Here is a 27,248-nt window from a genome sequence, read left to right as displayed (position 1 = left end):
CCAGTGAGTGTATATTACATTTTTTTAAACCCTGTTCTAGAACTAGTAAAGGTATAAAGGAAATATGAAAGAATTTCATGCAAAAATTAACCTAAATATAAAAATGCACATATCATCAAAATGGTATAAAATAAAATACATGATATAATATAATATAATATAATATAATATAATATAATATAATATAATATAAGAATAATAGAATAGAATAGAATGTGTCCCCATATATTTAAGTTCAGTTTTAATTATTTTGGCTAATTAAATGAATAGAGAATAATATATGAAGTCAATGTAAGGCATAAAATATTAACATAGCAATCAATGCAGTTAAATAATGAACTATGAACACTTGAATATATTGTAAAATTTTCTCTATTTTCTGACAGTTATATTGTCTGATTTTTAAAGTTCATGCTTTGCTCCTCCTTTGACTATAAAGATGACAATGAAGACTCATCTTTTGTGCTAATCATGCTTTCATGAATCAGTCATTGTGCTTGGTTGCAGAACAAAGCACACTCTATTACAATACTTCACATTAATGCCCAAAACAGAAGTTCAGAGAAACTACATCCCACACATTTGGCCAAAAACACTATTTAGGCTTGACCACATGTTTGCTCCTTTTCCTAAATGCTCCTATTGTGTATCATCATCTGCATTATCTGTGTGTGGTATAACCCTCTGCTGTCCTTTTTTATTTAGCTTGTCTTCTTAATGTTGTTGTTTGCAATTTTTTTAGTGTCACATGGATTTTGTCTAATGCAGTCTTGAGAAGGTGCTTGCACCTAGGCATGTCTTTTACTGTCTTGCCAAACTGGGGATCAGAGGCTGTCACTTGACTTCCATCCTTTAACTGATGAGCCTCAGACACACGCATGGCTATAAAGCGCTGAGAACCTGTGAGTGTATGAGAGAGAATGAGAAATAGAAAATCTAGTTACATTATATACATATAACAACATATAGATAGTCATACAGTACAGACCAAAAGTTTGGACACAACTTCTCATTCAAAGAGTTTTCTTTATTTTCATGACTATGAAAATTGTAGAGTCACACTGAAGGCATCAAAACTATGAATTAACACATGTGGAAATATATACATAACAAAAAAGTGAACTGAAAATATGTCATATTGGTGTGTCCAAACTTTTGGTCTGTACTGTATGTATTTACTTTTCTTCATTGTTAGTCATAAAAACTAAATAAAGAACTACAGTGGATACAAAAAAGGCCTACACATCTAAACTGAAATTGTAGATTTTTGTGATGTAAAAAATGTAAATAATGTGCACATGAAGAAAAGATGCAAAATGATAATCATTTTAGGATTTTTTTACACTAACTTGCTTGTATAAATATGCACAGCCCATTTACTGGTAGTAAAGAGTGGTATTATATCCACACTGCTTTGCAAAAATGTTTATCTGAAATGTCCTTGGATTTGTGCTTTGAGCCGCTATCAGCTGTTTAACAGGTTTTTTGCTAAAAAAAAAAAAAAAAGTTATTTGGAATTCTCTCTTCGTTTTTCTTGACAGGAGCCCAGTCCCAGCTGAGAAGAAACAGCATAATAGCAATATGCTGCCACCACTATGCTTCACTCCATTTGGTGTTCGCTTCATGATAAAATGCTGATCAAACATATTTTATAGAATTACAGTATGTCTGCACTGTTCTTTCTTTGTCTCGTGAACCATAACACATTTGCCAATATTTTGGCAAAATTCAAACAGGCTTATATGTTGTATTTTTTAATTAGAAGTAGAGCCTCCTAGCCAGCCTACCCACAACCCAGGTATGTGAGGAAAAAAATAATAAGAAATGCAAGTATTTGTCGCATATTCCTGCAGCTTGTTTAATATTGCTGTAGGACTCCTGGCAGCCTTCCTGGTAAGCTTTTGTTTCGTTCTTTCATCAATTGTAAAGTGATGTCCAGTTCCTGGACTGTTCCTAATGATGGGCTTCTGTGTTTTCCATGGTACATTAAATGCTTTGTAAAAATTATGCTGTTGATCAATATTTTTCAACAGTGAAATCCTGTGCATTCTTTGTAAGCTCTTTTTGTACCATCGTTTCAAAGGTCAGTCAATGACCTTTTTCTACTTTGTTGTTTGCTACATAATATTATATTATTGGTAGAAATATATTCAGTATTATTTATTTTGATTACAAAATTCAGCAGTTGTAACAGAGGTGTGTTTTTCCTTCTACTTTGAATGTTTAATGTTAATGGACTGTTTGCAGTGGACTGATGGATTATACCTGGCAGCTGGCGAGGGTAACCCAAAATGGGTAGAGCTGTGACAAGAGCAGCAGCTCCTCCGGCCAAGAAACCGATCCACCATGCCCCCACCCACAGGGGGCTTTCTGGGGTCAGTAGAGTACTGAGGAAACAGTGAAGTATTTTTTTTAATATGTATTTTTAACTGATAAAATCAAATAAGGAAAAATATCTACAAATATTAGACATGGTTAAAAAAAATTCAAACTTGCTAAATAGACCTGCCCTGCTGTTGAAGGAGTGCTAACATGCTCTTTTGCTCCATGACACATGCTGCTCATGCTGTTTCACAGGGCAACATAATACGATTGGAGAACAACATTATCTGCCCTCTTACACAAACATGAGTCAGGTCAGAGATAGCTACGGCATCCTGGGAATTTCATGTCCACAAACTAGGGCGTTCTCGTTAATATGAAATAAAAAAGAGCAGTGTATGTTCAGCTCATAGTAGGCAAGTACTGTAAAATGTTAAGCTATTTTTTATTTCAGGCATTTTGAAATTTGTAAAGAGAAATTTATTCATCGACCAGATAAAACTGTTTAAAAATAATAATAATAATCAATAATTTGAGTTTTTTTTGCAAAAAAAATTTTCCGATATACCTTTATTGTTACCTCAGAATAAACTTAAATACCTCATGACCTCGTTCACCTCAGAGCCCCTCCATTGACCCTTGGCAGGAATAATAAAAAAAACAACTCACATTTGGCCAATTTCTGTGTATATGTTGAGGAAGAAGCCACCCAGCAGGTATCCAGCTGCCGGGCCTATAATAGCTGCTGTGTAGAAGATGCCTAGGGAAAATAGTTCATGTTAGTTTACTAGTTTAGCATATTAGTACTAGATCTTTCAAGGTTCACCTCCTGAGTGTTAAAAAAAACTCCATTGTTCCATTTCACAGAATGTATGTTGGATTTTTGATCTTTACTAAGGCTGGACAGTGTTTATAAATGGAAACTCAAAACCAGAGATGCAATTGTCTTTGAATGCCTTTGAAATGCGGATGGTGGGGACTGGGGAAACAGTACAATTGTAGCATGCTTTGTTGATGTTGCCAATAAAGGTCAATAATTATGCTGCTGGCTACAGTGGTGTTGGACAGGAACAAAAATTGCAAGGATCAAATGGAAAAAAATCTAATGCAAATACATGCGGATGTTTGTTTTACCTGCAACATCCCAAATTAAATTATTCACAGTCTTAACATTTCAAAGGCCTAAAGTACTTAATACATTGAAAGCATATATATATGTATCCACAAAAATATAAACAGGCCTTCAGTACATGACAGCATGATGTCACACTGCTCAATATTTGTGGTTCAATATTATTTTCTACTTGTTTTTCATGGCCTTTAAAACATAATTTACAAGAAATGCACTTTTGGAGGACTGAATTGTGAATGAGTGCTTTTAGAGTCCACACACACATACACACATAGCCCATGTTTGGACTTAAATTAGATGACTGAATCATGTTATAACCCTTCCTTTCGTTTCACATCACTTCACAACTTAAACCAGAAGTTAAACACGAAAGTCTTTTATATAAGCTCCACCACAAAAAGACACTTATACATATTACAAAACAAGTTCCTTATTTTCTCTTCACATTAACCACACTGACCTTCAAAAAGTGTTGGTAACTCACGCTTTTACTGAAGTCAGATACTTTGACTTGTTTCTGTTCAAAGTTTGACACTATTTGAACAAATGTTTGTTAACACATGACCATAAAATTCTAACACTATGTGCTTTTTAAATATCCAAATCCACATATAGTCCCTATTTGCCATTACAATAACCTCCACCACCTTTTTTGGTAATATGTTCTACTAAATCTTGTGTGATTTTGGAGATTTGGGCTGAATGAGTACTGTACACAATTGTGTACAGTACTTTTAAATTGTATGGGGAAGAACAACATATGGTTGGAAATATCAGGTGTGCCAATTCTTCTGTCTACATAGTGTAACAAATCTACACACTCTATATTTTGTTGCTGAATGACAATTTTCATTCAGCAACCTGAAACATACTGTTTCTAATAAACGAGCCGATGAATGTCACAAGCCTCAACTGACCTTTGATTTGAAAGTCCTTTAACATTTGTGGTTTGGTCTACTCACAATACCGGCAACGTCTGTGGTCATGTGAAACACACTCTAATTCCATACAAATACAGTGATACCTGTTTTAAATACATTTACCAAATAATCTCTCAAACAATAAATGTACGTTTTACTGTCAAGTGAAATGCTTTTATAATGGCTATATTTAAATGATGATAAGTCATCCGGGTTTTTGGATGGTTTACGACATATTCCTTGCTATGGTATTTTTAGTAGTACTGCAAAACAATTTTCCAAACACCAGACTTTATTTATCTGTTATCAGCAACTTGTGTGTTTAAAGGTCAAACAAAACAATTAGCAAAAAATTAACTAAAATATTCTTCATACATGTGTTTATGCTGATGGATGTCAAATGCCAGTGAATTCCCCAGCATGTTCATAACATGGCAGATTATCATTTTTTTTAACACCCACAAAACACCATAGGAGGACAAAGATCAGAGGAAGACAAAATGATAACTAAACGAAAAAAGGGGGCCTCCTAAGCCCAAAATGCTAAAAAATTACCCAATAAAGCTAAACTGTTCCTTATATGATATAGTTTTAGTTTAGTCTTTTTTGTCTATATTTAAAGATTTCTTTTGGATTGCTTTCTTTCAAAAAATCAACACAAACCACGGTGTTCTAGAAAAGTTCTAAGAACTTTTAATAAACGTGTACAACTGAAAGAAATAAGTGGTTTATTATTTGTAGTTGCATTCATTTTTTTTTTTTTTACCGCAAAACTAGGCCCATTGTATTCATGCAATGTAATGTTTTTATAACATCCAGGCAAAGCACTTACTTATGTAGACAGGTGCATAATTGGACTTGACATTCTCGTCGAGGTAAGTGACACCAAGCGTGTAGAGCGGTGTGGCACCAACACCATGTAGAAACTGGCCCAGCATGAAGATGTAGCGGTACGATGAGAGTCCAGTTCCTTTGCTGTCCCCACACTTCTCCGTGTGATTGGTTGAGCACAGACTTGTTTGCTCCAGTACTTGTGGTTGGTAAGCTGGTGTAGTGAAATGTGGCAGTGCAAACACGAGTGACCCGAGAGCCATTACAAAAACTCCCCAGCCCAGCCAGCGGGGCTTGTGCCCTGTGCCACCAAAATAGCTCACGAACGTTAGGCAAACGCAGGCAGCAATGTCGTAGGAGCTAGCAATGAGTCCAGCCTGTAATCACAGTAATTGCAAAACAGTATATACCATTTACTTCTTAGCTGAGCTCACTAAACAATCTTTACTAGAAATCGGTCCCTTTAGTATACTACTACTACTACTACTACTAACAATAATAATAATAATAATAATAATAATAATAATAATAATAATAATAATAATAATTAGGGATGCACCGAATATTCGGCCACCGAAAATTTTTACCGACTTTGATCACCGAAAAAACACGGCCGAAACAGTTTGTTGTGATGACGCAAACAGAAACCGCGGCCTGCACGTGTATGCCTGAAACAACATGTCTGCGGTGTGGACGTATTTCAGTATATCTGAGAAAGACCCACGGATAGCGATTTGCAAAACAGGTAATGCCGAAATTTCGTCTGCAAAGACTTTCTCCACGTCGGGTTTAATTTATCACCTGAAATCCAAACATCCCGATCGCTATGCTGAATATGAGAGAAACGCGGCACAGAAAAGCAAAACCCCTCCGAGCAAGCACACTCCGTCTGTGGTGGATGTGTTTTTAAAAGGCAGGAAGTTTCGCAGTGATATTCTTGTATTGTTGTATCTTTAAGCAGTTGCACTTGTTTTGAATGCACTTTGTTTTTATAAAAGAACATATTTAATTTTACAACCTTTCAGCAGGCCAGAGGGCCTGTACATTATTATTTAATGTACACATGAGTGCATTTAAGTTAAACGTTTAAGTTTGAATTTTAATTTATTTTATCCTGTGCATTGTTGCAATGTGCTATAAATAAATATTTTCATAATTTGTAATTGATTTATTCTTTGAAACTTTGATATTAATTTATGCAATTGAAATGCCTTGATTTTAGTAAGTTTAGTACACAGTCATAGCCATAAATGCAATGGTAATAATAATTGGCATAATTTCTTTCGGTGTTTCGGTTTTCGGCCTTGCTTTCCTCTTTTTCGGTTTTCGGTTTCGGCCCAGAATTTTTATTTCGGTGCATCCCTAATAATAATAATAATAATAATAATAATAATAATAATAATAATCAGACCTGATAGCTGCGCAGGTCGAAGCGTCTCTCAATTGACGTGATGACGGTGTTGATAAAACCATTGATTATCATGCCCTGGAGGAATGATGCCACACATAAGAAGAAGAGAACCCATCGTGCTGTGTTGAAGATCTGGATGAAGCGAGGGGTCAGAGCTCCCCATCCACATAGGCTCTCTGGTTCCGAGGAAATAAAATTTATTCCCACTTTTCCCCCAGAGATATTAACAATGTTCTTTGTTGTCTTGATGGGGGCATCTATAGATGGGCGGAAAGAAGTGGAGCCAGTAGGTGTGCTGACCTGTGACTCCAATGGGCTTGGCAAGTCCACAGTGGGGCCAACAGGCCCATCCTGCAGGTCCAGGAGCTCCTGCCTGGAGCTAAAGGAACTGTCATTGTTTAGTAAGTGGGGCATGGCCCGTATTAGAAAACCACTATGACTTTCCTTTCGGTAAAGTCAAGGAATATAGAGTCTAACTTCCTGGTTCTTTGTTTTTTAATGAAGTCTTTTTTCTTCCTGAGCTGAGATGAGACCTGATGTTCAGATATTTGTGCTACAACAAATCATGAGGAGGTACAGAAATGCTTGGGTGTAGAAAACAGCATCCTGAGAAAAAAAAAGATTCAGACTACAAACTTTAAATAAAAGTCTACGATTACCATAACAATAAATGCATAAACATCTCAAAGATTGGATATGATCTGCAAATTCACAATAAACAAATATTTGAATTGAATCTCTTTAATGAAAGCTCTCAAATTATTTTTATTTGAGTTATAGGTAAAAGAAACAGTTATACATAAGAAAAATTAAAATAAGTTATAGAAAAAGAGGACAATTTAATACAGAGAGGCATAGCCTTGGCCAAGAAATGCAGATAGATAAACGTGCCGATAGAGTGACCTTGAGACATGTAAACATATATTGGTACATTTGAGAAAGAAAAATGGTTACGAGACAAATGCCTGTTGAAATAGGAAGCTGTGAAAGAAATCGGTTGTGACAGAACTCTTTCCAATAGAAATGTTGCAGTTTATTTCAATGTCTAAATTCAGCATTTCCAGACTAAGTTCAGGAACCATATGGCATCAGCCCGGATTCAGTCACTCTAAACATTAAATAAACCAAACTACCAAATCACAGTTTTTTTCCCTGAGATTATTTTAAGCATTCAGATTAACTGTTTGTTTATATCTTATTTCATTACTTGCCGCTTTAGCCTTGGCAAACAACAAGAGCAAATTTCCCTCAGCCGGTTAGAAGAAGTGATGAATGCCACTACTATCGTGGCAGTGGCCAGTTTATATAACCAGCTTTTTGAAAGAGGCACTAGGGCTTTATTGCTATTCAAGAGTTTGAATGTATGCAGTATGAGTTTGTTAATATATAAGCACTGTGGTTTACCAAAGACAAGTTACAGATTAAATTGAGAAATCTAATCTACAGTCAAACTCCTATCCACATTCACAGTTACCTGAATACCAGTGACAATCACAACTAATTTGTGCGTTGAAGTAGAAAGTTCGTTGTAACTATGTTGTAATTTCTCAGTATTTTTTACTTAAGTTTTTGTTAAATCACAATTGTACGGTTTAAAAAAACGATCAGTTTAAAAAATTGGAAGGCTGTAAACCAATAAAAAAGTTATGTGCAATCAAAATGAAGTGATTTCCTGCCAAAAAGTCTACACAAGTGCCAAGTGCTTAGTCAGCAGCAGTTGAGACAATGAAGACAGATAAGCATCCTTGGCCCAATTTAACAAGTAATCTTTAGATTTGAAATGCTTCAATGGAAACGACATGATAATGATCTTCAGTTTATGCGAGCCATAAGGAGAGGATATCAGCATTTCACAGTATAGCTAGCTATAGCTATAGATAGATACTGTAGACAGACAGACAGACACACAGACTTCATTCATCCAAGAAGGAAATGAAAAAAAAAGAAAAAAAAAGGGAAATTCCTATTTCTCAATATTAATTCATTGAATATTCATCAGTGTTTGGTTTGGTGTGTTAAACAGTTGCTACATCCTATCACTCCTACAATTAATGTGTTTTTTCCCCCATCAGCTAAGCTTAGATAAACTCACCAATGTAATTAAAATGTTAACTGTTATGCAATGTATTTGGAAGAAGAAGGATAAATTGTGGTTAATATCTCTAGGTCAAATGCAATTTAAAATGCTTATTAACATTGTATTCTGACCACACGGTGTACTGGGATCCACTGTGACCCTGACTAAGATAAAGTGCTTACTGAATATGACCGAAGGCATTGTATATTAAACTAAAACATTATTAAACAAGTAAATAATAATAATTTGAATCTAATAATCTAATATTAATAGACTAATAATAATAATCATAATAATAATCACTTTCCTTGAAGTACACTGTAGACAATATAATAATAATAATAATAATAATAATAATAATAATAATAATAATAATAATAATCACTTTCCTTGAAGTATACTGTAGACATGTTGGTGATGTATATAGAAAGAAATGCTGTAAAGTGCTGAAAAGTGTAAGTATGCTTGTAGAAATTAAAGAAAAATTAAATAAGCTTAATGCAATAGAATGGTTTTTTTTTAAGAGTGAGGAGTAAATCAGGTTTTCGGAACATCAGTTAAGTGGCGTGATCATCGCGTCAGAAGTGGTACTCTGAATCGCTGCACTGTGATTGGTCACTTGTCACTTGCCTTTTTTTAGTTTTCAACCCCTTGTATCATTTGTTTTGTGTTCCGCAAGCCATTCTTTTCTCGATTCAAAGTACAAACAGAGGGAAACTGAACAGTGAGCGGTGTTTAGGGATTTAAGAATAGTCTCAGTATTTGCTTTGGAGTCCTGGCTGTGTCAGGCTCTTTGAAGCATAGCTGGATGCTAACAGGCCAAGGGCATAAACAACAGGCAGGAGGAAGCCAAGCAGGCCATACGCTTTCACTGACAACATCTAGGAAGGAAGTTCAGCAATAATAGCAGCTTTTTGTGTTAACTTTGGAAGAGGGTGCTGGAGTGTAAATCGTAAATCATTTTGTGACTGACTTACAGTATACACTACACATAGAGTACGCATGGTGCAAACAGGGCTACAAATATAAAAGACAAGAAAGTTACATAGCTACATTTTTGCGACATAAAATAATTCCACATGACAGAGCAGGTCATGCATGGAAGTTAAAGCTTAGTCATTACGCATTCGACTGAGAGGAAGGTCATGAGTTCAAATCTAAGCACTGCCAAGCTTGAGCAAGGACCTTAACCAACTAAACTGCTCAGTTCTCTAAATAAGATAATTGCAAGTTGCTCTTGGTAAGAATGTCTACCATATGCCTTAAATGTCACGACACATACTGACCTAGTAAGAAAATATCACGACACATACTGACCTAGTTAGAAAATGACAGTATCTATCTGAGTCTTTATCTGACATGCAGACTGGTCAGAATGGAGAGAGTGCTACTATCCACTTTAATTGGCTGTCATGATCCTGAAACCATTTCTAAATACATTTTGCAGTGTGGAAGGGAGCAATTTCCTTCTAAATAAGGCCACTTAATTGGCCACTGGTTGTGCTTGGTCTGCAACAAGGTTTTTACATAGAGTAGGTTGTATCCTACACCTGAATTCTAGGACCCAAGATTTCACAAGAGAACACTGCCGAAAGCCTTAAACTGTCTACTTTCCATGGTGCATCCTGGCTGTGCACAAAATGAAGGCTGATCAATTTATAGCTGCTTTAACGCAATTAATAACAAGAACTGACTTGTTCTTAAAAACATTAAACACAAAAAAAAATATCGTAATTAACACATTGTAAATGTGGGGTATGAGGAATATAATTCGTCTTACTGGCAACTTCAGGATGCCTTTTTTTATTCCTTTCCTATTACACAACCAAATTTCTGTTTCAACAAATGACACCAAACAATCTCATAGCCTATAAATAGATCTAGGATCAATATATTGCATTGGCATTTTCCAATTGTTCAGAATGCACATTAGCTTAAACCTTTCTGTGATCCAATATATAGTATTATATGTAATTATTTACATTTAAATTAAAGTTTTATTTTGTCACATAAATAACCCTACACAGTACAGAATGCAGTGAAATGCTTTAAATAAAGTACAATAGAATAAAAAAAAAAAAAAAGAATTAAAATACACATAATTGCTGTATTGATGCATTATTTTAATATACACTCACCGGCCACTTTATTAGGTACACCTGTACAACTGCTCGTTAACGCAAATTTCTAATCAGCCAATCACATGGCAGCAACTCAATGCATTTGGGCATGTAGACATGGTCAAGACGATCTGCTGCAGTTCAAACCGAGCATCAGAATGGGAAAGAAAGGTGATTTAAGTTACTTTCAACGTGGCATGGTTGTTGGTGCCAAACGGGCTGGTCTAAGTATTTCAGAAACTGCTGATCTACTGGGATTTTCACGCACAACCATCTCTAGGGTTTACAGAGAATGGTCCGAAAAAGAGAAAATATCCAGTGAGTGGCAGTTCTGTGGGCGCAAATGCCTTGTTGATGCCAGAGGTCAGAGGAGAATGGCCAGACTGGTTCGAGCTGATAGAAAGGCAACAGTAACTTAAATAACCACTCGTTACAACCGAGGTATGCAGAAGAGCATATCTGAACGCACAACACGTCGAACCTAGGGGCGGATGGGCTACAGCAGCAGAAGACCACACCGGGTGCCACTCCTGACAGATAAGAACAGGAAACTGAGGCTACAATTCGCACAGGCTCACCAAAATTGGACAATAGAAGATTGGAAAAACGTTGCCTGGTCTGCTGAGTCTAAATTTCTGCTGCAACATTCGGATGGTAGGGTCAGATTTTGGCATCAACAACATGAAAGCATGGATCCATCCTGCCTTGTATCAACGGTTCAGGCTGGTGGTGGTGGTGTAATGGTGTGGGGGATATTTTCTTGGCACACTTTGGGCCCATTAGTACCAACTGAGCATCGTGTCAACGCCACAGCCTACCTGAGTATTGTTGCTGACCATGTTCATCCCTTTATGAGCACAGTGTACCTATCTTCTGATGGCTACTTCCAGCAGGATAACGCGCCATGTCATAAAGCGCGAATCAACTCAGACTGGTTTCTTGAACATGATAATGAGTTCACTGTACTCAAATGGACTCCACAGTCACCAGATCTCAATCCAATAGAGCACCTTTGGGATGTGGTGGAACGGGAGATTTGCATCATGGATGTGCAGCCGACAAATCTGCAGCAACTGGAATATATGCTATCATGTCAATATGGACCAAAATCTCTGAGGAATATTTCCAGTACCTTGTTGAATCTATGCCACAAAGGATAAAGGCAGTTCTGAAGGCAAAAGGGGGTCCAACCCCGGTACTAGTAAGGTGTACCTAATAAAGTGGCCGGTGAGTGTATATTGTAAGTCTATTTATTGTGTATTATATGCATTTTTTTTTTTTACATTACTGCAGCATTAGAATGCTAAGGGCAGAGTATCCTGCCAAAGTTAAGGAAAAAAATTTAATATTGAATGCTGGCAAACAAATTTTTTGTTCTGCTCTTTTTGCGAGTAGCCTCTTATAAGCCACTTGTGAGTGAAACTGTGTTGATTAAAAAACTTTATGCATAATTTAGAATTTAATATTTAGTACATAATTGGTTTAGGATGAGGAAGCAGGTAGCATATAATAGCTTCACATTTTTTCACTGTGCCTATTTGGGTTTCTTCCAGTTTCCTACCACCTCCCAAAAATGTGTGAGTGGGTGTGATAAGGTTTTCATATATCCTTTTCACTGAAGGAAGGTAAGCACATTTTTTATACCAGTCTAAACTGATTTTTTTCCAGCAGGGAATATTCCAGATTCTGTAAATCATGTAATCATGTATTTCATGTACCTGTATGGACTGTTTGCACAAAATGAATGAGTGGTAGGCCAATAAATAAGGCTATGATAAGAAGTCGCCTTTAACCATTAGCCTCCACTCAAAGCATGCACTGCGATCTTCAAATATGGGTACCACGATCGCCAACTCCCAGAATACACACACTCAAAAAAAAAAGCTTTTTGATTATCCTGTGTACTGCTTTTTTTGTTTCATTAACAGAACACTACTGTAAGTTCCTTACTAGAAAGCCGGAAAATCTTAAAACAATACATACATTTTCTCAGGCTAGGGCAATAGCGCTCGCAGAGAAGTAATATGGTCATATGCATCCTAGACCATCTCCATATGTGTTTTGAGCAATCAGATCAGAATACAACCTAATAGTACAGTATAGAACTATTAGTTAATTGTATTAATATAAGAGATATTTTATGCTTTCTCTCACAAACACACACAAAAACACAACATTTGATTCCAGACTTAAGCAGAAATCTTCAATGATAACTTTTCATGCTACTAAGCACAATTATGACTAAATAACCAATGGCAATGCTAATGATGTTCTACAGTACATTATGTTCAACATTTATTTGTAACTGTCAGCTAAACAAAATATCATGACTGTTACAAACCTTGATAAAAAAAAAAAAGGTTGGACCTAACAAGACCTGGCAATAACTCAGTAGAAAACAAGGATCCCCCTTCACACAAACACACAAACAAAACCCAGTACCCTATTTTGCCAGGGAGCGTGTCATGCCCCTCCATTTGCTAGTGAATTTAACTGGAATGAATGACCTATAACACATACAAATCAGGTTTTCCCCACATATTAACCTAGACATGATTACAGCAACCCTATAGATGACCCTATAGATGAGACTATTGTCATCCTGAAAGAACACACTACTTCAAGGATGTAAAGGTTTAATCATAGAATAGAGGCACCAGCTGTCAGGGCTTCACCGGCTTCACCTCTCCTTGGCGCCTCACACTAACTCTCCTTCTTCTCATTAAAACTCGTTCAAATCGCTACGGCTTCACCATACCTCCAAATAGAGCCACAACCCGGCACTCTCTCAAACACGGTCACCGGCGCTCTCCGGGCTGCCTTCTCTCCAGCCACCGCTAGCCCAGCGGCCGCTTCATCCGTTGGCATCCCGATGGCCTTCCCGGTCACGTTTTCCGGTGATGTGACCGAATGTCACGTCTTCCTGCATCAGGTAAAGCTCTACATCAAACTTCAACCCCACAAATTTCCAACTGACCGCGCTAAGGTGGCGTTTCTCGGCCCGCTGCTTTCTGAAAGAACGCCCGCTGGGCGCAAGCTCTATGGAGCGCGGAAAGCCCCGCTATCAACTCCTTCGTACAATTCAGGAACTACTTTACGGAGCGACCGGAGTGCTCTCAACAGCGGATCAGCTGCTCGGGTTACGCCAGGGATCAGATAGCATTGCCGGCTGCAGCCTCCGTTTCCGCACCTTGGCGGCCGCAAGCGGCTGGAATGAGACTGCACTCCTAAATGTGTATCGCCAAGGACTCAACCTGGAAGTCAGGTATGCCATGGCGATTCATGATGCCACTCTCGGTCTGGAAGCATTTATTCAACAATGTCTCGGGATGTCACAACGCCTCGCTGCCTGCCATCCATCGGAAGTCGAGACCACCACCGTGATGGTGCCCCCACCGCCTTCCAAACCCGAACCTATGCAGGTAGGATTACAAAGGTTGTCACGGAAGGAGCGGAACCACCGCCTGGCGGCTGGAGTATGCCTCTACTGTGAAGACAGTGGTCATCGCATCCCAGAGTGCCCCACTCAGGCTCGACCGGCTCCAGCTTCCCCGGGAGAGAAGCTCCTAAAAGCTAGCCATCCAAACCATCCAAGGACACCCACTGGGTTGGGGTTGGGTGAAGTATTGTGCCCCCCCACCCCCCACTCAGAGTGGGGTTGCTTCACCAAGAGGAGATCCGGTTTCTAGTGTTGGAGAACTCCACGCTCGACATCATCTTGGGCAAACACTAAAGCGGACGCCCTTTCCAGGTTGTACGGCCCCGGAAGAACTGGTCGAACCTGAACCGATCATTCCCCCGAACCTGAATCTCTGTCCAATCGTCTGGAACTCTGGAAGAGAAGCTCCGCAACGCCACTCGCCGAGAACCAGCTACGACAGGGTGCCGTGGGCCGCAAGTATGTCCCAACCACCTGTCGGCAAATCCTCTTTAAGAACGCTCATGAGGGTCCCGGGTCGGGCCATCTGGGGAGAAAGCTGACTATCTGGTTGGTACAGGCACGAATGGTTCAGGAAATAACTGGTAAACTGGTAATAAACTGGTACCCCCACCAACACCGCATCTTCCATGGTCCCACCTCGGGATCGACATAGTGATGGACTTGCCTTGGTTGGAGGGTAATACATGCATCCTGGCAGTGGATCACTTCTCCAAGGCGTGTCGCTTCTTGAAACTGCTGAAGCCCTCTTTCATCATGTGTTTAGAAACTTCGGGCTCCCAGAAAAGATTGTTTCTGACCGAGGACCCCAGTTCATGTCGCACGTCTGGAGGACGTTCTTCCGGCTGTTGGGGATCTTTGTGAATCTATCCTCCGGCTACCATCCACAATCCAATTCAACTCGGTACATACCTGAGGACCTTTTGCCAACAGGACCAGACTGAGTGGTGTCGGTTCTTACCCTAGGCGGAATATGCACACAACTTATTACGTCAGCAAACGAAGGGCCTCACTCCCTTCCCGTGGTCGGATGAGCCTTCCCACGTGCCCTCCGTGGACTATTGGTTTCGGGAGAGCAACCGGGTGTGGGAGTCCGCTTACACCCAACTGCAGAGAGCCCTTCGCGTTACCTGAAGACACGCCGATGCATGTTGGTTGGACGCCCCCTCTTACCGGGGTAGGCCCAGGCACAGAGTTTGGGCATCCTATTCCATCCTATTAACCACCAACACCTGAGCCTTATCTACCTGGTCTACTTAAGGACCTTGGCTCTACTCTCACACTGTCTGCTATTGCACGTTGTGCTAGGAGAGCTACACATACTCCGAACCATGTGTGGACCTCGCCTCTTCCAGGTGCTTTGGGAGCTTTCCCTGTGTTCTACGACTACGTTACTGGACTTTGTGGACCTCGCCCCTCCAGGGCGTACCATGGATACGCTTGCTGTTGCCTGTTTTTTCCTTTTCTCAAACCATTTTTCCTTCTTCTCAATAAAACTCGTTCAAATCGCTATGGCTTCCGCCTCCGTTTCTCCTTGCCTAACACCAGCACTGTTTAGTTTGTAAAACATAATGAACTAGAATGACATGTGAGAGTGTATCCAGCAAGTAGACAGAGAGAAATATTACAGAAGTGCTCTAAACACTTTCAGTAAATACAGTAATGTTGAATGCCACCACATTGAGCTAACCCTGATGACCTCTACTTTGTGATACTGACACAGTATTGTGATTTATGATCTTCTTCTAATGTTAACAATTGGTCATCACAAAAAATAACTGAACATATACTTTAGAAACGGAGCTGACAAAAATGACAATTTAAATACGATTATTCTTAATTATTATATTTTATTTGTATTACAGATCCGAATTTGACAATGCTGGCATGCCAATTCTGAAAGGTGCCAGATCCTGTTTGAATCTTTACGGGGATAAGTAAACCCAAAACCCTGCCAGCAAAATGCTGCACATAGCATAATAGAGCCACTGGCTTATTGGCACCAGGTTACTAATTCAGACCTGAGACAATATTATACTATATAATATATTCATGTGAAAATAAAAGTACACATTCTTTGAATTAAATGGTTTTAAGTATCATGACAATGAAATTCATCAGGTCCCCAAATTAGGTAAATACAACGTCATCTGAACAACACTACATGGCATCGTATCTTCTTCTTCTTCTTTCGGATGCTCTCGTTATGGGTTTCCACAGTGGATCATCTGTCCCCATACTACCCTGTTCTCTACATCTGCCTCTTTCAACCCAAATACCTGCATGTCTTCCCTCACCACATTCATAAACCTTTTCTAACACATTGATTAATTTTTATGTTTTTATATTCTAGATCAGGGGTTTTCAACCAGTGGTCCGCGGCCCCCTGGTGGTCCGCGGCAGCATTGCATGTGGTCTGTGACAGCCTACATAATTTCACTATTAAAATCACTTTTTTTCCATAATTTATTTTTTCAAACATTTCCAGAATATTTGCACATTAGTGGGAAAACTGAATTTAATGAAAATATCTAAAATATTCAAACTGACACAGGATAGGCTAGCTTTCCACCTATCAGGCCTATGCTTTGCTAAAGTTGTGTTTTGCGTCATATACGTACACATTCATCTTGCGCGTGAAATAGACCAGCATCTCGGAGTTAAGAAAACACATTATTCAGGTTTTATTGAATAGACGCTTAATAGTTTTGGTAAATTGAAATTTGGAGTGGAGCTGTTAGCTAACGTTTCTAACTAAGGTGAAGTTTGCTAGTCAGCACCAGCATGGATCGCTTTTTACAATAGTGGGCCGCGGATTACTTGTTAGTCAGAATGGTGGTCCCTGGCACAGAACCAGTTTAAAAACCCTGTTCTAGATGCTTATATCATTCACAACTGAACAAAATGTCTGTGTATTTTTGTATAATTGTCCAAACCATGTTGCATTATATTTTTAAAAAAAATGTAGCATGGTTGTCAATTTGCCATCTGCAATTATCATTAAAACAAGACACATGTAAATTTACACAAATTACTTAACTTTGCATACTTAAATGCTGTATTATTATTAGTTTTGCTGTAGTTTTAAAATGTCTACCTTTAAGTTATTTAAACATAAAATAAAATATTTTTTATTCAATTATTTATGAAAAATAAATGTCCGATTAGTCGATTATAAAAATAATTGTTAGTTCCAGCCTCAGCCATGTCTATAGGATCTTTACGATGTTTGTAAGGAATGTCTTTGTCTGGGCTCGCACATCTCTAGTTACCATGTCTTCTTACCCAATAAGGAACAGTTTTAGCTCAGGTTTTGTCCAGAGTAAGTATACGTCAGTCTGCTTTCTGCAATAAACTAAAGAAGAATGTATGCAACACTTTGTGTGCTGTGTGCTTCTTTTCTGATCAGAAAAGACACCAGGAGCATCGTAGATCGCATGTAAGACCTCTACAAGAATTTATTTTTTTGTTTAGGCATGGTAAAATCTAACAAACATCAAATCTCATAAGTCCAATGCAGAGTTCATGCTGCACCTTTTAGCACATTTGGTCATTTTGAGTAGTGCATCATGTCATATGGGATCTGTAATGCACCATCTGTTTGTCAGGAGTTGATCAAATTTGTCTTGTGTAACATACTGGGAATTTTGTCACTACATATATTAGTGGTATTCTAATTTAGTTCCCCCTCTCTTGAAAGTCATGAGAACATGCTGATCAATTTACTGGAAAAGAGAACTCTAATTTTAATAGTTGCCAGCAAAGAGGTAGTCAAGATGTAATTGACTACAAGACCCAACCCAATGTGACTGTGATCCATGGTCTTCAAAACAGATAGAAACCCCTCTTTCCACTTTTTAGTTCTTATGAAATTGGAGGGCCAACCTGCATATTTTATTAAGCAGATCCTAGAATCACAACATAAATTGTATGATCCAATATTTTATTGACTAGAAAGGTATGGGTCAAAAGAATAGCGTCAAATGCCAATCAAAAATATCAGCAATTTACGATGCTAAAAATTCCACACAACCTTGATCATTCAAGAACATATCCCAGAAGTAGCAAAAAAAAAAGTAGCCAATTTTGCAATCTGCTATTGGAAACCATGGCTTAAATAAGTAGTAATTGTCATGTACAACCACAGGCAATTTACTTTTTTTTTTTTTTATGTTGGGTCAATTTTATTGTTTTAAAAGACTTAAAAACTGTTTTTTGTTAGATATTAGGAATTACAAGCTGGCTGTAAGCAGAAAGTACAGCAGGAAGCACAACAGGAACTAGAATTGCCACACAGTGATGAGGCACAAATGGGCTTTGATGAAACAGTGTGGGCTAGCAGTTGGTCAAACTTAAATTGTTGCAAAAAGGCTGTCACCCAAAAGATTTACACTAGCTTCATAACACATGGATTACAGTTGTTCATTGCAGCACACACACTCAGTTGCCACAAACAACAACAAAAAAACACTTATTTTAGGAGGTTTTTTAATGTATAGGTTTAACAAGAACACAAAACATAGGGATGAACTAGAATGCAGAAAATTACAAAACCACAAAAATAGCAGAAGTAGGCCAATAAAAAGTCACTTGACATTTCAGTCAGCCAACCAGAATTTAATTTTAATGACATGCCATTTGCACATATAAAATCTATAATCATACAGCCAGCCTCTGTGAACTTAAATCATGAGTTTGTAAAGCTTTTCCAGTCAATACAAACAAAAAAAAGTATTTTAACAAGATTTTACCATTAGCCAACATGAACTAATCATGCAATGTGCTGCTCGATTGGCAAGTGTATTTTTCATGCAAATATTTATATTCATCCAAATATTTGACTTGAATGCAAAAATTGTGTCTGCTTTTGAAACTTTTCAGAGACGGTCTTGACTTTGACTTTGACTTAAAAAACGAATTGTAAACAATTGTAGACAGATTAATTAAAAAAGGTTAGCTATGTGCTTGCTGTAAAAGAAGTTCATGTTTATTTATTGAAATCTGCTCCACCTGGCAGCTTCTTGTCCATTGTTCGTTTACAATTAAGGTAATTTAAAAAAAGCTGAACAAAGATGAAGAAAATGGTGACCAATAGCATTGCATGACTATCTAGGTCGTGATTTATTAAATAATATGTTTGACTCGACAAATCAGATCTCTAAACTCATCAAATCAATCTCTAAATAGACCTGGCCACTGGAATTTATTCTTACTCTGCAGATGGCCAATCTTGACCTGCTGCGGTGACAGAGGTAGAGTTTAAGAGGTGTACATTAATTAATTCTTTATATCAGATCAGATCAGTTCTTTTACACATAAAACAACAAAATTCGTCAGATTTTGACTAATCAAAAAAAAAAAAGCCTGCCCTGGTTCCTACGATTAAAAATAATATGTACAATACAACAATATTCAACCTCAAACCTGAATATTTAAGAAAATAAAAGTGAGGTTTCGGCTTTCTTAAGATAATATCTACGTGTGCTTAATTATTTGGCAACTATTAGTGTCCAAAATTATTATGCAACTAAATAAATCTGACTAGTTTCTTTTCATTTGTTAAAGTGAGAATAATTAACAAACGAATTCAGAAATTGTAATAAGAGCTCCTACAAACAACATAAGACTCCCTTGGTGAAGAGGAACAGATAATACAATGATACAAAAGTAGCTAGAAAGTACAATGGTATTTGTGTCACGACTGAACACCGCTAGCAATACTGCTGCCCAAGTAACATCATCATGCCATTGTGTGTGTCATAGATGACTGTTCAAGTTTCTGAACACTTTGTTCAACTTAAAAAGTGGAGGTTATAAAATAAAGTATTACCAACAGACAGGCAGCTACATTACTCTACATCTAAAGGCAAACTAACTGGTCTGGTGATTGGCAAACAGGCATAAACTTGACAAAGCTAAAGTGACAACTGGTACATGGACTACAGCTCCAGTTACAAGAATCAGAAATGAGATGCATCCGATCATCCCAGATACAATACTAAAGTAGAATTTAACAACTTGTTAGTGGGCGAGTGTCATTAATAATCTTGTGAGCATAAATGGGAATTGAGAATTAACTGGAAGTCATTTGAAGGTGTAGGTGAGGGATCATGAGAGTTTAATCTTTAACCTCAGATTGTAATATATTTCTAGTGTTAAATATCCAAAATATTTTTAGATAAATATCTGGGTGCCAAATATTAGGCATCCATATTATTCATGTCACCATAATTACAAATCTAATTTACAACACTGCTATTCATATTACTAGCTGTAGCAGTAGTATTAGCTATAGGAAGAAGTCGTAGTCTAGTGGTGTAATAATTAATCAAAATGCACACCAACCTGACTACATTATTATAAACAAAAACAGCATTTGAATATATCTCTATAGTAGGGTTGCAACTTATTGATAAAATTCGATAATGAATTATGAGGAAATTCATTCAACGAATCCCATTATTAATTATTTGGGCTACTCAGGTTAGGGGTTAGCGTGACGGCAAAATAACAGAGACGTTAGCGAAATGGCAGAGAGTACAGGTCAACTGGCAGCAGGAAAACACACTGGTGTCATGGATGAAGGCGAAACATCTGCATAGTAAGCAAAAACTGTATAATACTCATCATGTAAACATTTTACAGTTTAATGTAGTGCTAATGTGTAAACTATTCGATAACATTGGGACAGCTACACTAGAGCTGTTCTGGCATGAATGGATTTAATTAAAACAGTGCGAACAAACACTAAATGTAAAAGCAGCAAAAAATAGCAGCACTAAACAATTACATTTTTAGTCACTATTGTGGTTTTCAGCAAATGCTTATGCAATTGTGCACTATTGCATATTTATTCCTTTCTTTCGAATAAAGCCTGTTAGCTTGCCGTGTTTCTTCATTTCATTCTCTATTTTATAGAATGTTTACCACACCAGTAACTTATCTGTTTTCAAACGTGATTTACTGCTGCTTTACTACGTTCAAATGCATGTTTTCAATGTTTTTACATTTAATTTATGCATATATTATTGAATTTTTATACAAAATGTTATTTATATTAGATTAGATTAGATTAGATTCAACTTTATTGTCATTACACATGTACAAGTACAAGGCAACATATTCTAGATGCTTATATTTTCACAACTAAACAAAATGTCTGTGTATTTCTTTAAAGCATATTTGTCAACTTGCTATCAGCAATTATCATTAAAAACAATACAAATGTTGCATACTCAAATGTTTTGTTAGGTTTTTTTTTACAGAAAGAAACAATGCAGCATGAGTGAATTTGTTCCAAGGAGAAATCCCCCATGCACTCCTTCTACAAGCAGACACTTTGAAATGTAAAAATTAGAGATGGTTAAACTTAATATCTGGCTTTTGCTTTTATAAAAGTACATTTTTATACATAAATATCCTGAATTAGGTTTCTATATAGGTATAATAAGCAAAACAGCTTTTTATCTGATTAATCGTGAAGAAAAAAAACAAACAGATTATTTGATTATCAAAATATTCGTTAGTTGCAGCCCATCACAGTACAGTAGAAGAGCAGGATAGTTTGTGTACATATTTAGACAAATCCATCTGAGAGCTTACAGCACCTGTAGGCCTGACGCCTAAGGGAAGAGATGTACACTGGACTTTGTATAATCTTAATCGTATTTTGTATCAATGGGCAGTCTCAACACAACACAAACAAAAAAACACTCTGAATCGAAGCCTCTTTTATGTTACAACAAAAACATGCAAAAATCCAGCCTGGTAATCTCAATATCAAACTATGGATAATAATAAAATAATAATAAAATTAATCCAACACTAATAATAATATTAAAAAAGTAATAATAATTATTATTATTATTGTTATACAAGTCTTCATACGTCCCAAGTCCATGGTTTGATATTGAGATTGGGTTACTATCAGGGTGGAGTTTTGTATGTTCCCCATATTCATGTGCTTTCTTCTGGGTTCTGCGATGTCCCACAAATAAAAAATATTGCCAGTAGTGGGACTGAAAATGTGTTCCTAAAGTGTGGGAATCTAAGTGTGTGTGTGTGTGTGTGTGTGTGTGTGTGTGTGCGTGCGTGTGTGCGTGTGTGTGTGTGTGTGTGTAGAGTGCCCTGTGATGGACTGACATCCTATACAAGGTAAATTGGAACTGTCCAAAGCAACCCAGTCAAGAATATTGCAGGATCTTATGATAAATTATGATTATAATGGTGATTAGTAGCAGTATTGTATGCTAATCTTAAAAAATAACTATGTTGAATCTCAGATCTCTGAATTCCACACGTTTCTCCAGTGTAATGAATATTCAGTAGAGAGTCCATGGACAGTACTGTACCTAGCAAAGGCAAGGTCTCCTGCACTGCCTGATAAACGTGTCTGCTCATATTCCAGCACATGCATGTGTTGATTTCAATTCTGCATTTTCAACGACTGTTTTTTAATTAATTCTTGCATTAATCCTTAACAGGCAGGCGATTAACGTAACGCCCTGGATGACAGGACTTGGCCACCTCCTTTCTCCTGCTGTACTAACAGAGAACACGCATGCCACCTGCACGGTCTAACCCACTCTATTGTTCCCTTTAGAATAAATCTAAATAAATCCTGAAATAACCGCCCGAATTCATAACGATTATTTCAGATCGGACAATCTGCTGCATCTTGTTCAACCTAAGCTAGCTTGCTAAGCATCCAGACCTGTCGGCTGTATCACCGGACAGAAGTGATGCTCATATAGGCTCGTCTACTCTGCCATTCACAGCGGTCGAATGTTCGTTCATTGATCGTATTGAAATTATTTTATCTATGAAAACAGAAAAAAAACGTCACCAGACACTCACATTTTCAGAAATCTTCAAAGATGGACAACAACCACGTAAGGCGAGCTCCTCAGGGTCTAGATCTCCACGTCCACGCGTGTCAAGTGCGCCTTCTCTTGTAGTGCACCGCTCCAGAATACGCTTGTGACGTCGCTGCGACTGAAGCCCCGCCCCCGTGGTACCACCGCACCTTTCAACCAACCGCGTGTCAACACAGACCTGCTGTATTACATATATTTTCCGGCAATGCTTTATTTTTGTTTTTATTATGATTATTATGATTATTATAATAATAATAATAATTATTATTATTATTGTTACATTTACATTAAAGCCCGTTTCTGACATGAAGATAAAACATGCAACTGTATTATTAATTGTCCGTCGAAAGTTCTGAAACAACTTAAATTAAAACTAAACTAAATATACATATTAAGTTGTATATTAAGTATATATGTTGTACAATCAATTAAAAATATCATGGACCATCTGTTTAACACTCAAAGAGGGGAGTTATATACATTAGTTTGATCACAACAGGCAGAAATATTCTCATATGGTGCTCCGTGTTGCATTGTGGTTGTATGAGCCTGTTACTGAACATGTCCAAGATGCAATGTACAGCATTCTTCTTTCAGACACTATTGTCTGACAGTCCTGCTCCTTTCGGATCAGTCTGTTTAGTGTGTTGGGTTGAGTGTGGCACTCTCAGCCTGCTTTCCCAGCATGCCACAGTATACAGTAGAGCACAGAAAGAATAAATGTTCCTTTGGGTCAATGCATTGATATGCATATAAAGAGTTATGATTTACCTCAACCAAGCAAATGTGTAAATGATTAACTTTATATCCTTTCCTTAGTACAAATTTACATTTACTGCATTTGGCAGATGTCCTTATAAAGAACGACTTACATTTATCTCATTCCTACTACTGAACAGCTATGGGTTGCCCATGGGCCAAGGAGTGGCACTTTGGTGTGGTTGGGATTTAAATTCACAACCTTTGGAGTTTGCTCAACTACCAGGTCACAACATCGGCCAAGGGCCAAATGGGACTCCATTGTAGAGGACTTCACACCTGTTCCCAACACAGAATACTGGCAGGACATTGCAGCAGAGATCAATAACTTGAACTGGAACTTTCCAAACTATCAATTGATGGAATACATTTGGTGATCCAGTGTCCCAACAACTGGTATGTGAAATATACAGTGCGCCCGGAAAGTATTTACAGTGCTTCGCTTTTTCAACATTTTTATATGTTACAGCTTTATTCCAAAATGGACTAAATTCATTATTTTCCTCAAAATGCTACAACAATACCCCATAATGACAACCTGAAAGAAGTGTGTTTGAAATCTTTGCAAATTTATTACAAATAAAAAACAAAAGAAATCACATGTACTTTAGTATTCACAGGCTTTTTCTCAATTCTTTGTTTAAGCAGCTTTGGCATCAATTACAGCCTTAAGTCTTTTTGAGTATGATGCTACAAGCTTGACACTTTTCTTTGTGCAGTTTCTTCTATTTTACTTTGCATAAACTCTCAAGCTCCATCGGGTTGAATGGGGAGCATCGGTACACAGTCATTTTCAGATTTTTCCTGAGATGTTTAATCGGGGTTATGTCTGGACTCTGGCTTGGCCACTCAAGGACATTTACAGAGTTGTCCCGTAGTCATTCCTTTGTTATCTTGGATGTGTGCATTGGGTAGTTGTCCTGTTGGAAGATTAACCATCACCCCTGTCTGAGGTCCAGAGAGCTCTGGAGCAAGTTTTCATCAAGAATGTCTCTGTACATTGCTGCATTAATAAATCCTGATTCCCTCCTCCAGTTTTTGCCGCTGAAAAACATCCCCACAGCATCATTATGCCACCACTATGCTTCACTGTAGGGATGGTATTTGCCAGGTGATGAGCAGTGAGTGATTCCTCCAGACATGACATTTGGCATTCATACCAAAGAGTTCAGTCTTTGTTTTTCATGGTGCTTTTTGGCAAACTCCAGGTGGGCTGTCCTGTGCCTTTTACTGAGGAGTGGCTTCCGTCTGGTGACTCTACCATACAGGCATGTTTGGAGGAGTGCTGCAAAGATGGTTGTTCTTCTGGAAGGTTCTTCTCTCTCCACAGAGAAATGCTCAAGTTCTTTCAGATCGACCATCAGGTTCTTGGTCACCTCCCTGAGCAAGGCCCTTCTTCCCGATCACTCAGTTTGGCTCTCGGAGGAGTCCTGGTGGGTTCAAACCTGGTGGTTGGGACCTTCACTGCTGCAGAAATGTTTCTTTACCCTCCGCTAGATCTGTGCCCGATACAATCTTGTCTCAGAGGTGCAATTCTTTGAACTTCATGACTTGGTTTCTGCTCTGACATGCAGTGTTGGGCAATAACACGTTACTAGTAATGCAGTTACTTTTGACAGTAAGTAATACTGTAAAGCATTACTTTTTAAATAAAGTAACTCCGTTACTGTTACCGTGTGGTGCGTTGTCCGTTACTTTTTTAAATGAATTAATTTTGGCTAAAGTGTAGCCTACAGTCTAACCTGTTTACAGCAGCGACGCATTGTAGTATTGGTGGATGAACCACTGTAAACACGAAGAAGACGCACTGTGGGCGTGTTTCCGTTTATTCAAGTCTGTGCGGCAGTAATGGTGAGTCAAGGCGAGAGCAAGACGAGTTTCTCAAAGTGGAAATATGCTCATTATTTCACTTTAGTTGAGCATAAAGACAACAACTTTTTAGTCAAATGTAAGCTGTGTCTTTCTGGTTCGAAGGTCGTATCTACTGCGATAGCAGCAACTTTAATCTGTCGAAGCACCTCCAGAAACTCCATGCCTCGACGAAGCTAGAAGCTAACGCGGTGTTATGTTGTACATTGTTGATAGTTCTTTTACTTAAGCTGTGAAAGGAACATATTTAGGAGCTCAACACAACAGCTTTTATGATGCAGAAGCCACTTTAGTTTTTGATTGTGAATATATTATTCAGCTTGTTTTTTTATTTATTTCGGAAATCCTTGTGATATATTGAATGAAGTAACTAGTAACTGTAACTAGTTACTATTTTTTAGTAACTAGCACAACACTGCATAGGACCTTATATAAACAGGTGTGTGTCTTTCTAAATCATGTCCAATCAACTGAATTTACCACAGGTGGACTCCAAGCTGTAGAAACATCTCAAGGATGATCAGTGGAAACAGGATGAACCTGAGCTCAATTTTGACTGCCATTGCAAAGGCCTGTACTGTATATGTCTATTTTTTATGTCTATTTTTTTAAATGTATTTGTAATAAATTAGCAAAGCATTTAAACAAACTTCTTTGATGTTGTCATTATGTGGTATTTGTTTGTAGAATATTGAGGGAAATAATGAATTTAATCCATTTTGGAATAAGGCTGTAACACAACAAAATGTGGAAAAAGTGAAGCGCTGTGAATACTTTCCGGATGCACCTCACCAGTTACTATATTTAATACCAGTCTCATCCTGCAAAGAAGGATGACTGCAAGGAACCACTGCTTGTACTAGTGGTGGGGAACCATATGCACTGCAAAACATCAGGAGAATAGGTATTAACTGCATAACAAAAACACATTTTAAGGTCCACCCACATTTGAAAAGGAGCGCAATGTTTTTTTGTCAATCCATATTTCAATGTTCAGTGAAACTGATATGCAGGCTACACTGATGGACATGCCCATCAAAAAAAAGAAAGCCATCAATGCCAAATACATCAAAGCGTAAATGAAATAAACTTGTTTACAAGCTAAAAAGTAAATGGAGTGATAAGGTCAAATTAATAAACAATAAATAAAATATTAATAAATATAGGTATTCTATACACCAGTTATACATTAATAATATTTACAAAAAGGAATATATGTTGAGGGAGTTATTTAATTAATTACAATAATTTCTAATACATAATCATTCATTTCATTGGCATGGGTGTTTTTGTTACATTGAATAACATTTGTTACATTACATAATATCAATGCTAAATAAAACACTCTAAGACCAAATGGAAAATGAGCTTTATAACACCCCTCATGGTTTTTTTCATTGTAACCCACTGTTACACTGTGTGGGCAAAAAAGCTCAACCAGAATATGAGAAAATGTTAACATGACAAATGTAGGGTATAGCTTACAAGACCA

The 27,248-nt window shown here is 37.6% G+C and overlaps 1 protein-coding gene across 1 annotated transcript in view; it reads right to left on the bottom strand.

Annotated features, from left to right (window-relative positions):
- Positions 1-23,280, bottom strand: part of slco4a1 (solute carrier organic anion transporter family, member 4A1) — a 36,685-nt gene extending 13,405 nt beyond the window's left edge. Inside the window, exons 1-6 of the mRNA XM_046869953.1 lie at positions 23,109-23,280; positions 6,617-7,222; positions 5,207-5,582; positions 2,992-3,082; positions 2,266-2,387; positions 789-900 (exon numbers count right to left, since the gene is read on the bottom strand). Coding sequence (XP_046725909.1) covers positions 789-900; positions 2,266-2,387; positions 2,992-3,082; positions 5,207-5,582; positions 6,617-7,030 — 1,115 coding nt within the window. The 5' untranslated portion in view covers positions 7,031-7,222; positions 23,109-23,280. The remainder of the gene's footprint in view (positions 1-788; positions 901-2,265; positions 2,388-2,991; positions 3,083-5,206; positions 5,583-6,616; positions 7,223-23,108) is intronic.
- Between the last annotated feature and the right edge of the window lie 3,968 nt (positions 23,281-27,248).

This window comes from Silurus meridionalis, chromosome 16 (genome assembly GCF_014805685.1).
Source record: "Silurus meridionalis isolate SWU-2019-XX chromosome 16, ASM1480568v1, whole genome shotgun sequence".
Taxonomy (NCBI): Eukaryota; Metazoa; Chordata; class Actinopteri; order Siluriformes; family Siluridae; genus Silurus; species Silurus meridionalis.
Note: the sequence above shows the minus strand (reverse complement) of the source record. Positions and strands in the feature narration are given on the sequence as shown.